The following is a 13,103-nucleotide window of genomic DNA, read 5'->3' on the forward strand; positions in this document are numbered from 1 at the left end:
CTGCTGGAAGTCCATGGCCGACTGCGCAAACATCTCATTCTGCTGGAATGCTGCGGCATATGTTTGCCGCTGCACCTGCACGCCGTTCGCACGCAGCTGCTGCAGGCGGGCCACCCCAGAGCGCAGGCTGAGCGCTAGGCTGGACATGAACTCCTGCTCTTGCTGCAGCGCCTGAGGTTGATGAATTACAGTCATGGCCAGCGCCCGGCCAGCGGCGCAGCCCAGCGGCGGCCGCATGTACATGAGCATGCGGCCGCACAGCCCAGCTGCCCACACTTCGCTCTCTATGTTGGCGGGCCTGGCGATGACAGCCTGGCGCCAGAGAGCGAGGCCCAGGACGCTGTTCTGGCGGATGCGGTGGACTTTGCGCATGTAGGCCTCAAACTCATCCTGTGCCTGCTGTCCGACCAGGTCCCCACCGATGCCTGGGTCCGGCCCCCAGTCCACCCCCGCAACGCTGTCGTCCCACGTGTGCGCCCATGTCAGTGCCGCCCACAGCAGGTGCGGCAGGCCCATCCGGGCCGCCGCGATGGCAATCCAGGACCCCAGCGGCAGCTGGTGCGCCAGCGCCGGGGGGCCGAAGGTGAAGTCAAACATGCTTGTGCAGTCATCATGGCCGGCAAAGTCGAAGGCGTCCTCACACTCCCACAGCACTGCCACCGGCGTGCTGAGATCAGCGCCGCCCAGGTGGCAGAGCGCCGTGAGCAGCTCTGCAGACACCAGCTGATCCATCACAGGCACCTCCTCCTGTTGGGATGCGGGGCAGGCGAAGCAGACGAATTCCAAAAGTAAGCGCAAAAACAGGCGTAGATTAAAGCTGTGTGGGGGGGGGGGCGGGCGGCTCTGGGGTTGGAGGTGGCAGGGGGGTGGGGCGGGAATGTAGGGGGTGAGCGAGCGCAGCCGCGGGCGCTGCCCACCCGCGGGTCGGCCCCGTCAGCTAAAGTCTTCTGAAGGCGCTGCACGCAGCCAAAGAGCCATGCAAATTGTCCCTTATCCATTGATACCACTTACGTCCGGGTTGGCGTCCATACGGGCCATCGCGGCGGTGGCCACCACCGCCGCCTTTATGTTGGCCTCACAGCACAGCGCGGCGCCCGCGCCCGCGCCCGCGCCCGCCCACTCCTGCGCCTGTGCGGCAACCGCTCCAGCCGCGGCAAAAGCCCTAGCGTGGCAGCCGCGGAGGCCAACGGCCGCCAGAAAAGGCGGCGCGAGCAGCTCCTCGGGCGGCGCCTTCGCTGCCACTAATATCGCCAACACTCGCCTGCCCTTGACGTCAGGGCTTGAGGCTGCTTCATGAATAATGTCCGGTTGGTACAGGTCAGCATACAGCTCTCGGAGGTCAAGCCCCGCGAGCCGGCGGTCCAGCAATCCTGGCATTGTAGGTATATATGGTGAAATTAAGCTAGTGTTGAAGAAAGTGAACAAGATGAACGCGGCAAACCCCATTGCGCATTGGCAAGGCACGCTTGGGCCCCACGCGCATGCTGGCTCCCCGCCCTGGCTCCGTCACGGATGTCCCTAACCACAGTTCCGTGCCTTGTGCAGTGGCTTGGAGGCTAACAGGGGGCTATTATGTGCTGATCGGCTCGCTGGAGTCGCCGGCCCCAAGCATCCCGCGGGGGCTCAGCCCTTTTTCCAGCTGTACAAAGCTGACCCCCCTTGTCCCAGCCAAACCCGCACGTTGGACGTTGCCCCGGGGCAAATCCTACCGCACGGATTAGACGCCGCCTTTCTGTAGGTACATAACCAACATCATCATCAGCCAGAAGTGGTCGGCAAAGGTCCAAATTATGCTTATCGGGGCTCAAGTCGCGAAATTGACCGAAGCCCATATCTCGCATATGCGCTGTTTGGGGCCTGAATCTATTGCCGTCGACATTAATTCTCGTATAGATGTCATCAAAATAGCTTCAGGCTAAGTTGGCGGGGTCCTGGCGAGCGCGACATATAGCATTTCAACTTGAGCTCTCGCTCAAAATTATGCCCGAGCACCATCCAGGGACCTTATTATGTGTAATGGGATGTCAATTCATGGTCGGGGCGACAGTCTGGGCATAGACCTTGCGATCCCGCCCTTGACCCCCGGAGTGGTACCCGCGTGCCCGCCCTGCCGACTTCAGCCCTGCCCCTCCGTTCCCCATCCCGCCCCGCCCCGCCCCTTCTCCCCAATCATAGTTCAGATACATTAGCATGCAATATAGCGGTGCTGAGCACACCAAAGCAGCCACGCAGGTGGCTGCATAGACCGAAGTAGGGTAAGAGCCCTCACAGCCACATCCACCACAGGCGTACCAATTCTGCGACTTCAATAAGTAGTCTCTTACACACATAGATTATTCGGCGGCGCGAATCCTGGGTCAATCCTGGAGGCTACGAGAAAGTCATTTGGGCATCCCCCGGCGGGGGGACGCGAAACCATCTTTGTCTAAACGCCAAGTAGCGATGTACAATCAGCCAGTTCTGCTTCCATATGTGAACCTGTATGCATTCAATGCACTAAGACAAGGCCATTCCCCACGGGAACGACGAGCGTCATAATTCTCAACGTTTCGGTCGTGTACCTGTCGCTCTTTCGAGGTAGCAGAGCCATAATCTTTCTGTCATGATACATAACATAAACACAACGTTTCCCGGGGCCCTGGCTTGCCATGTAACGTCGGCATGGGGCGGCATGGAGCGTTTCAGGAGTTCACTTCAACTCTTGCAGTTCTGCGTTCATACTTATACCTGTGTCACATACATGAATTAGGCTATTTGACTAATCAACCATTCTTTGCGTCGCTATGATTCTGAGACGACTGTGCTCGAGCGGCGGATGCCTTCGTTCGCGATAAACCCTGTCGACTATATGCAGCAACAGTGTCAACAATGCAAATCTTGAATGGAGTAATGAAGCTGGCTGGCTCGTGATAACGAGCTGGCATCACAAGCTCGCCGGTCAACAAAGTCAACCGCGCGTTGACCGGGGCGTTTCCACTCTGCAAATGGGCCCGGCGTAGTACCCTGTGATTGCTGGCTCAGGTAACATGTGCATTGCACTGAAACATTGCCAGGAGTTTGTTTTATGGACATAATGTGCGGGTCCACAAGTCAACATTCGCGCCGCTCGTCGCCCGCAGGTCGCTGAGCCAGGCGCAATGTCGTACATTAGCTCAAGGTCCGCCGTGCGCGCGCCCGTTTTCGCGGCTGGTGTCAAGGTTGCAGGTTGGGCTGCGAGCTGATGGCGCGCGGTCAGTCTCAATGCCCGCCGTGCTCGCGCCCCTTCCCGCGGCTGGTGTCAAGCCCGCAGGGTATGGAGCTAGCTGCTGGTGCTAGGGCTTGGTTTCAGGTTAAGGCCCGCCGTGCTCGCGCCCTTTCCCGCGGCTGGATGGTGTCAAGCCCGCAGGGCATGGAGCTGGCTACAGTTGCTATGGCGTTGCAATCAGGTTACAGCCCACCGTGCTCGTGCCCTTTCCCGCGGCTGGATGGTGTCAAGCCCGCAGGTGAGCTACTGGCGCGAGGACTGCAGTCAAGCAGTAAGTTTGCAAGGCAGTGGCATGGTCCTGGGGACAGGGAGGGCAGCTTTGGGGCAAGGGACGGGCCCATCCCTTCAATCCCGTCTAACACCATGCACCACATTGCTGCCGCAGGGATGGATGGTGGAGCGAGCTAGGACATATGCTACGATGTTGGCGCATGGTGTCCATGACGGTGCTGCTTAGTGCTCAAGTGGCTGCTATGGACTAGGCATGGAGGCCAGACCATGCCTAGTCACTTGTGTGAATCAGCTTGGAGGTAGGCTGAGTGTGGACTTCTCAGCTGCAAGGGACTTCGTCCCTGTGCGTGGTCTTGTGCGGGGCAAGGCGGGGCAAGGCGGGGCACGACCACTGCGGTCTTGTAACAGCTGTTGGATGCCTGCAGTGCCTCTCTAATGAACGGGACGGGGGTTGTGGGGCGGCCGCGGGACCGACAGCTTCAGCAGGGTAAAGGGGGCATTTAGCCGCCTGGCCCGTTCATCTGCGTGGGGGGGGTAAGCCGTCTGGCCCAGTTATCCACATGAGGGGGTTACCCGCCTGGCCCCGTAACCCAAGGGGGGGTGTGAGGGGGGCTGTACTGGCCCATGCCTCAGAGTGACCCCCCCTGGGGGTTAAGGGGGGGGGGTTAAGGTCCGAAACACTGACGTAGGGAGAGCGAGCAAACGCTCTATAATGAAATGTAGTATATATATTATATGTATACCGGTATATCAGTTATCACAGCATATGTAAATATATTAAACTTCTTGAAGTTGAAGGCCCAGGAACCCCATGCAGAGGCTAGCGTTTTTCCCTCAGACCCCAACGGAAGGCCTGCGTAATGTACTGGGAAAGATGTCAGCTTTTAACTTAGTGTACTAGGAAGGATGTAAGAAGGAGAAAACGGCCTCAACCCGGTGATGTAAAGTTCTCTGCACTCCTGGACGGCTTTGGGTGTTGGGGTTGATTGATTTTTATAGGCATTAGTCAATATGCACAGTGTGGCCAAGTTCAAATACACAACTTGACGAGTTGACAAACATGGGTTGGCGTCCCCCGGCCGGGGGACGCTCGACCACTTTCTCTGAGACACCCGAAAAGCCCGAATTTCTGGGACAAGTACTCTAAATGCATAACAGACTATTGATATCAACCGCTAAAGCCATGCGCCAAGTGACAGCAGTGACCGGGGGGGTTCATTGCTGCCTCGGTCGACACAGCCAGCTGCTCATGTGCATTCCTATGCTCAGGAAGCATACACTACATGCAACTACATTACTAAAGTAAGTTTACAGCTCAGGAAGCGCGGCGGTGGGAGCTCGGCCGTCAGCGACTGCCGGAGGGTTACTGGGGGGCACGCTGGGGGCACGGCTGGGGGGTTCAGGGGCTCGGCAGGGGCGAGGCCGCCCCAAGGATCCCACAGGCCTCGCCCCAGACTTCTCGCCCATATGTTCCCACTTAACAAACACTACAATTGGGAGCTCTTACATGGCCTTCTGGGCTGGCGAGGGTACAGGGGCCAGGTGGGTGCGGGGGGGGGGGGTTATGGGGGTTGGTGAGGTTAGGGGCCGAAACACTGACGTAGGGAGGAGGCGCGGCGCTGCTAAATGCCATCAATGCATGCTGCACAGTTGTGGTTTGGTAGACTACGTGGATTGGGAAGCATCAAGGGGAGATGGCAAGATCAGCAGTGGGATGATCATGGATGGTATGGGGTGAAGAAGAAGACGCACACCTTGCTCCCAATGTTGCTGTCAGGGTTGCTGTTTGTAAACATCTGTGTGCATTACCATCCATGCGGGGGGGGCAGCTGGAGAAGTACAGGTATTACAAGTCCTCCCACGGTGTGTGTGAGGGAAGAGGGCAGGCCCCTACCTTGAGCATAAGGCACGCACCATCGTGGCTGGGCAGCGAGTGATGAGTTACCTGCGGGTGACCAATAGGGAGCCGCTGACAGTTCCGCCCCAATGTGGTCTCCTAGCATAATACCCCCAGCCATGGCCGAAGGCACGGCCGCGGCCAGAGCTGCACGCATCTACGCTGGGGGCAGGCCCTGGCCAGGCTGGGCGGGCCTGGGTGGCAGCTGGGCGAGCCTGGGCGGCAGCTGGGCGGCCCTGGGCGGCCCTGGGCGGCAGCTGGGCGGGCCTGGGCGGCATCTGGGTGGGGGCTGAGCGAGCCTGGGCAGAGCCTGGACAAGGGCTGGGCAGGAGCCACATACCAATGGGTTACCAGGAAGTTACCATTTTATCAAAGTTTACCGAGGTTTTACCGATCAGCCAACCCATACCAATCCTGACCGATGCTAACCGACGCTGACCATCGGTTTATCAGGGTGACCGCCCGGTAACCGCAGACATACCGATCGGTTTAATAGGGGCTGGAACGGTAGGGATCTGCTCTGCGCTCAATCCAAGGGTGGCCTGGCGAGACTCGGTCCCACCCCCTCGGTTTGGCGCCAAGACACACATACGATTGTAACCTAGACCAGAAGTCTGCTATAACTTGCGATTTGATGCGCGCCATTACTGCGTTCCCATCGATCACTCCTTGCTCGTTCCTGGCTGCATATAGCAATCTCCTACCATAATCCATCGCCGAGGTTGCTTCCATGCAGACTACATCCCAGACAGCTTGTTCAATTGTATGATGCGGCTTAGTTGTCAGCCATAAGTGTTCCCGTAGGACAATTAAGTCAAGTAAGTCGTCCTCCTCATTAGCAAGAGCCGCCGTATCTTGGATGTGGACTCTCAATGTGTTAGCAACAGTGCATGATCCAAAATGGTGGTCTCTGTCTGTCCGCATAGTTGCTCCACATGGGCATTTGCGTTGCTGTCCCCTATGCATCGAGAAGCCCGAGAAGCCGCCAACCACCAGTCTCCAGTATGCCTCCTTCTGCTCTGCTTCCCACTTGACCTTCCACAGGCGTTCATACGTACTGTTGATCCAATTTTTGTCTTCATTTGAAACGACAGCAGTATGACTGAGTCCCTTTGCTTCACGTACAAACTCTACTTGCTTTTCCGACAGCTTTGCAAACGATTCCTCTAGCTGTAAGTACGTCGACTGTTTCACCGATACCGTTGCCAGGGGGATCGGAATTAGACCTCCACCGCCCATTCTCCATCCTAGACTACCAACAATATGATCAACCATGTCTCTTTCTAGCTCATGCATGTCACCGTTGTCTTCGCTCGCCGTATGCCGTGCGGTGGTTGCCCACCCCTCAGGCAGGTGGTCAATAAGAGCCTGTATCCGTTGAAGCGCGTCTATGCCGTTCTTGAGGGCGCGCGGAAGCCCATGTATTTCACTGACCCCTAGTAACCCGGTCGCAACAATGTCTTCCTTATATAGTCTTGTGCACTCGCTACGCACCCTGGGAGGGGGCCTGCCTGCTGCTGTTGACCCTCCTTCCTGCAATTTGTCTTTCATACGTGCAAAAGCGTCCAAAATCCTGACTGCATCCTTCACCGTGTTAATCGTCCCTAATCCACACACATCTGCAAACCCGCCTTCTAGGGAAACCTCTACACCATTTCTCTGCTTGAACTTTAAAATTGGGTTGCCCCATAATGGTGCCAGAGCTACCCACGGTCCCGCATTTAAACGCTCGGGGTGGATTATAGCCGGCTCTGGCAGATGCATCATCGCTGTACATGCCCTATCAATCAATGTGCAGTCCGTGCTCACAATTTTGCCTAGAATCACCGGCCTGTTCAGGGTCGGGTGCTTATGAGCTGTGAAAATTGCTAGTGGTTGTGCGGCAGGGTGATGGCACTCTTCAGGTTGCATGCCCAGGGTGGGTTAAACGGCAACAGCCTGCGACCACCTCCTGCTATCCCTCTAATACCTAATACAGCATGTCGTGCTCTCACGTGTTGCATTACCGGTAACAGTCCAAAACCCCCGCATTTCACCGGTAGGCTCAATATAGCGCTGCTCACTCCTGGCAGCCGCGCGTGTAGATTGTTGCGGTAGGCGGCCGGGGAAATACCCCTGTCCACTAGTGCTGCCGCATTCCCTGCCACTATCTCTAGTGAGCCATCCGTTGGAATTCCATCAAACTCTAGCTTATACAGTGTCTTACTAAGTGCGTACCCAGATACTGCTGCAGCTCTGCCAAAAGTAGATAAAGGCATACCGGCTATCCGATTCATGCATGCATTCGCCTTCTCCAACGTGGGTGCGATGTGCTGCGCTGGGGTTGGTCCTGTGTTATTGTTGAGATGTACCCCCAGTGTCTTAGCCGATTCGACCACGCGTAGTGTTGTTGAAGCAACAGTTTCTGCTGCCGCCGTTGCTGTTGCTGTTGGCGCTGCTGCTGCTGCTGCTACTGCTGCTGGCGCTGCTGCTGCTGGTGGCGCTGCTGCTGTTGCCGCCACTGCCGCTGTTTTGTTAATATCCCCGATGCATATCACTTCTGATTTGGATACGTTCAGTCGTTGCCCCGATGCGTGCCCAAATGTGTCCATAGCTGCTATGAAGGCAGGTAGGTCACTTAATGCCCGGAGAAATTGCGAGTAGTCGTCCGCATATTGTGATGCCTTCAGTTGGTGGGTGTCAATGCCAAAGCCCTGGCGAGAGAGCCATGCCAGTAGCGCTTGTGCTATTGCCAGGTAGAGTAGAGGGGCAAGTGGGCATCCCTGGCTGGCGCACACCGGCTGTAATGTCTTTGAACTCAGATAGATGGCCGTTCACGAGCGCCGCTGACCGGGTTCCGTCATGCAGCATGCGTACCCATTTAGAGAAGCCATCGCCCACGCCCAGAGCTTCCAGGCACTCGAACATAAAGTCGCGATTGACAGTGTCGTAGGCCTTGTGAAAGTCCAGAAACGCCACAACTCCGGTGTCTCCAGACCCCCGTAGAATATGCGGCGCCAGTTGCAGAGTAGCAATATTGTCTGCAATGCGCCGAAGCGGGAGGAAGGCTGTTTGCTCTGGGCTGATTGTGAGACTGAACGCTTTGGACAACCGATTTGCAAGTACCCTTGCCAGAGTCCTGTAGTCGGTGTCCAGTAGAGTGATTGGCCGGTAGTTGGCGATGACGGTGGGGTCCCCGGCTTTGTGTAAACAACAGATTACCCCGTCCAAAAATCCTTTGGGTAACCGCTGTTGCTGTGCTGATGCTGAGAATACCTTTGCTAGGATCGGCGTAAATCTGTCTCTGAACCGTTGGTATAGGTCCACTGGAATACCATCCGCACCGGGCGCCTTACCGGCTGGCGCTGCCGCAAGCGCCTTAGCCACCTCCTCTTCCGACACGTCAAGGCTACCCATCTCTGAAGAACAGCCACAGGACAGCGGCGCCCCGCTTCCCTGAGTGCCGTTAGGACAGTTGTGCGGGCCTCTGGATCCGTCGTTGCTGCGTTGCTGATGCCGCTCCAGAAGGTGATCATTTCCTTTGCTAGTTGTTGCGGATCGGATGTGGTGCCACCATCACTGGTTTGCAACGAGTGGATACGGCGAGAGCTGGCTGCTGGGCGGAGGAGCCTGGTCATAGCCGGATTCGGTTGTTCTCCCAGTCGGAGCCAGGTATGACGGGTGCGCCTGTCTGCTGCTGTGCTGGCTTCAATCGCTGCTTTTGCTGCTGCTGCCCTTGCTGCAACTGCGTTGCTGGCTGCATTGTCGAGTGACTGCCCCCGTCGGGCGGCCTGCTCGACAGCGGCGAACGCCAAGGCTGCCTGGGTGTTGGCGGCTGCTAGCTGTTCTGTTGCCGTAATATGTCGTTGAACGGATAATTTGTTTAGCCTTGATACAGATGTAACCATGGATGACTTGAACATGGGCCACCAGTCCGTTATTGCTGCTGCACCCGAGGGCATGGTAAGAGCGGTCTCATCGAGCCACGCCGTAAATTGCTGCCTCAAATCGCTGTGGTCCATGAAATATAGTTTGCATCGCCGGAGGCCCTTGCCCGGTAATTGGGTTGCTGAGTTAGCCGCTGTAGGTGTCAGTCGTGAGACAATCATACGGTGGTCGGATGGCGTGCCATTCTCCACTCGACATGACACAATATAATCTGCAATGGACGCTGATGCCATAATGCGGTCAAGGCGTGATGCGCCAGCGTTAGACTCTCCCGTGCGGTAGAAGTACGTGTAGGAGGGCAGAGTCGGGTGCAGTTTGCGGAAGACGTCAATAAAGCCAGGACACTTGGTCGAAAAAAGGTTGGCTGTTATGATGTCAGCTGGGCGTGCATTGGCATTCGTGCAGTCTATCTGCGGGTTGACAACAAAGTTGAAATCTGCGCAGATAATATTTTGTTTCCCATTCGATGACAATGTGGCCAGATACTGTTCAATAAACTTGCGTTGCCCCAATGCACTGCCTGACGGTAGATAAGCACATACCAAGTTGAAACTGTGACCACCCCAATCCAGCGGGAGCTGTATAATACGCCCATCACTGGATGACGTTGCCGGTAATTCCATGTTGGTAGTAGAAAGCAGTTCTGACCTGATAAGGGAGGCCCGAAGGAGGATTGCGACTCCTCCTGCTGGGCTACCGTTGGGGCCTGTGCTTGCTGGATCCCAGAAAGAGATATACTCGCTGCCTCTGATGGCTGTCGCTGCTTTGTATAGCTGGTCTCTGGCTGTTTCGATCAGATCTGATGTCACCCTGGTTTCCTGTAAGCAGATGACGTCAAGCTTTGCTGCTTCCCAGGGTTTCATAAGTGCAATCAGACGTGTGGCGTCGGGGATGCCTCCCCGCCGCGACAGGAGGCCGCGTACGTTATGCGTTGCAATCCGCAACGGCTGGAGTACGTGGCCGTGTTGCTGTCGGCGCTTACGCATTAGGTGGCCGCGGGGGCCTGGGGCTGTGTTCCGCCTGCGGCGGCGGCCGACGACTGCTGCAGCGCACGCTCAAGCGACAGAGGCTCAATCTCGTCTCCGCCCATGTCCTCATCGCTTGCGCTGTCGAGGTCCTGCTGCTGCAGGTCGTCCATTGTTGTGTCTGCCGCTGGTGTGCTTCCGTTGCACTTGACGCGTTTGTTGCGTTTGCCTGATAACGAAGTGCTTGCTAGTGAATGCGAATGCAAGACGCCGTCGCGAGCTCCAGGCTAGCAATAAACAGCACGAAAGAAGTTAGTGTCAGCGGCAATGCGGTTACTTGTTACCTTCGAGACGAGACACCGGTGCGCGCTCCACGCTGCTCCGCATTCGGCACGCCAAACGGAGTCCGAGTGTCGTGGAGACTGCTGCCGCTTGCAGGGGCGGACGCGTTCCAGCTCGCAACTAGGCTGCTGCCATTCGCCGCGACAACGCGAAACCCACAAAATGCACCCACCTGGAACGGAGCCAGGCATCCGCGGGCGCCCATGGAGCATATGCGTGGGCAAGCGGAAAGAAACGGGAGAAGAAAGAAGCGGCGTGGCGGATGTCAGTAACCGATGCCGGCCAAAGCTGCCGAGCAAGTGAAGCAGGGTGGCTGCCTAGCTGGGGCCGGGCTGATTAGAGGGCTGAACGGCGGCTGCACCGGGCGAGCTGTACTGGTAGTATGTACTGGCGCCGGCCAAGCGTGGGACGTATGGGCGCCGCTGCATGGATCCCGCCCCCATGCGCCGCGGCGAGGCTGGCGACGATGCAGTGGCGTACAGCTGACAGCTGAGACGGACGGGCGCAGACCGCTGTGCGGTTCCCCACACCCGTCCAGGGACCGGCCCACGCACGGTGCAGCGGGGCCGGCCGGGTGGGGGAACCGTGCTGACAGCTGAGTGGGCGGCGGGCGGAGGGCTGGCCGAGCTCGGTGCGTGTCCACGTCATGTACCCGAAACCGCTGAAAAGCCAAACCAAGAAACAAATTCTCCAGAACCAAGTAACCAAGGTGTAAGACGACGACGACCCGTCCGCGCAGTGCTGCAATCGCGTGCATGCGGCGGTGATGGTGTCGGCGTGGCCGCCTCAGCAGCTGGCGGCTTCTGCTGAGCGCCCGCACCCGCCGCCTGTCCCGACCTAGTGGTGCCCTGGCTGCCGGCCTTGCTGCCGCCACCCCCCGCCTTCCTGTCTCCGCCGCGCTTGCCCGCCCTGCCGAGCGCGTGAGCAGTGGTGTCACCGCCGTCGCTGACCCCGGCAGCTCCGGGCTTGCCGCTGTTGCTGTCGCCGCCGTCAACCACCGCAGTGGTGCTGCTGCTGTGGCTGCGGCTGTCGCTGTTGTTGCTGCTGCTGGAGCTGTTGTTGCTGCTGCTGTTGGTGTCAGTGGTGGTGATGGTGGTGGTGGTGGTGGTGGTGGTGGTGGTGGTGGTGCCGGCGTTGTCAGCTGCGGCCGCGGCGGCGGGGTTGCTACCGGCACCAGCATCCGGTGTCAACAGCAACAAAGATCCAGAAAATACCTCCACTCTGCACCGACAGGACTTAAAAACAAGCACACATACCCCTGGAAAACAATACAGTCGTATAGCTTTAACTGCTATCGGCAGTCAGAGGCTGCCTAGGCTCCAACGGCTCGCCCTACCGTTCCAGCCCCTATTAAACCGATCGGTATGGGGGCGGTTACCGGGCGGTCACCCTGATAAACCGATGGTCAGCGTCGGTTAGCATCGGTCAGGATTGGTATGGGTTGGCCGATCGGTAAAACCTCGGTAAACTTTGGTAAAATGGTAACTTCCCGGTAACCCATTGGTATGTGGCTCCTGGGCCAGCCCTTGTCCAGGCTCTGCCCAGGCTCGCCCAGCCCCCACCCAGATGCCGCCCAGGCCCGCCCAGCTGCCGCCCAGGGCCGCCCAGCTGCCGCCCAGGACCGCCCAGCTGCCGCCCAGGACCGCCCAGCTGCCACCCAGGCCCGCCCAGCCTGCCCCCAGCATAGACGCGTGCAGCTCTGGGCGCGGCCGTGCCTTCGGCCATGGCTGGGGATGTTAGTCTAGCAGACCAGTCAGGATACGAGGTGGGCCGGAGTATGTGCTGGTGCGAGGGAAGATGAGAGACATATTGGCACGAGCTCCTGCAGTGCGGACAGGATTGCAGTATCATCTTACAAGTGCGAGTGCAATACTGCAAGCGCAACGGTGCCACTGTCAATGTAATAACACGCGGTAGTAGACAAAACACCGTGGGTCGAGCGTCTACAGATAGTGCGATGCAAGTTGTGCGGCCACACTTCTGAGTAGGTACGCGTACACATCATCAGCTGACTTAACAGTCCACTGCAGTTGCAGGGAGTAGCCACTGCACGACATGACATCCACTGCACACATCAAATTGCCATGCACAAACATCAGCTCGCCTGCAAACAGCCGTAATCGGACGAGCCTCCGGTATGGCGTGGCAGCATGCAGATCCCCCAGCACTGCTTCCGACAAGCCGACTGACCCGGCATTGGTAACCTCGCGCCCCCACAGCTGTACTTCGTGATGACTGCCGTGCGCCACGAGTATACTGGCTGGCTGTAATGCCAGCACTACACGCCAGCCTGGCTCGTTGGGGGGAGGGTGTGACTGGGGGGAGAGTGATAATAATAATAATATGTACGCGGTTCACGAAGGAGGCCGCGTTTCTTAAGGAGGAGTGAGTTTTGCTCACCCCACCGTGTCAAAAGGTGGAAAGTTAGCCTGGATCGCGAGGGCTGGGGCCAGCAGCCGTGGCGCCGCCAGTGGGGCCGACTTGGCGTGAGTTCACA

At 57.9% G+C, this 13,103-nt stretch overlaps 2 protein-coding genes across 3 annotated transcripts in view; both read right to left on the bottom strand.

The window, feature by feature from the left end:
• CHLRE_02g143007v5 (uncharacterized protein) overlaps positions 1–2,001 on the bottom strand; it is a 2,806-nt gene extending 805 nt beyond the window's left edge. The window contains exons 1-2 of the mRNA XM_043060203.1: positions 1,012–2,001; positions 76–747 (exon numbers count right to left, since the gene is read on the bottom strand). Coding sequence (XP_042927944.1) covers positions 76–747; positions 1,012–1,377 — 1,038 coding nt within the window. The 5' untranslated portion in view covers positions 1,378–2,001. The remainder of the gene's footprint in view (positions 1–75; positions 748–1,011) is intronic.
• Positions 2,002–10,085: 8,084 nt separating this feature from the next.
• CHLRE_02g143027v5 (uncharacterized protein) lies at positions 10,086–12,601 on the bottom strand. 2 transcript variants are annotated; one of them, XM_043060205.1, is made up of 3 exons: positions 12,158–12,601; positions 11,427–11,827; positions 10,086–10,451 (listed from the first exon to the last, which is right to left on the bottom strand). In XM_043060205.1, the coding sequence occupies exons 1-3, from the start codon at positions 12,289–12,291 to the stop codon at positions 10,285–10,287; spliced, it is 702 nt and encodes a 233-aa protein (XP_042927946.1). In that variant the 5' UTR covers positions 12,292–12,601; the 3' UTR covers positions 10,086–10,284. The 2 variants fall into 2 exon arrangements, with proteins under 2 accessions (XP_042927946.1, XP_042927945.1); XM_043060204.1 differs by having other exon boundaries at positions 12,158–12,371.
• Between the last annotated feature and the right edge of the window lie 502 nt (positions 12,602–13,103).

This window comes from Chlamydomonas reinhardtii, chromosome 2 (genome assembly GCF_000002595.2).
Source record: "Chlamydomonas reinhardtii strain CC-503 cw92 mt+ chromosome 2, whole genome shotgun sequence".
NCBI lineage: Eukaryota > Viridiplantae > Chlorophyta > Chlorophyceae > Chlamydomonadales > Chlamydomonadaceae > Chlamydomonas > Chlamydomonas reinhardtii.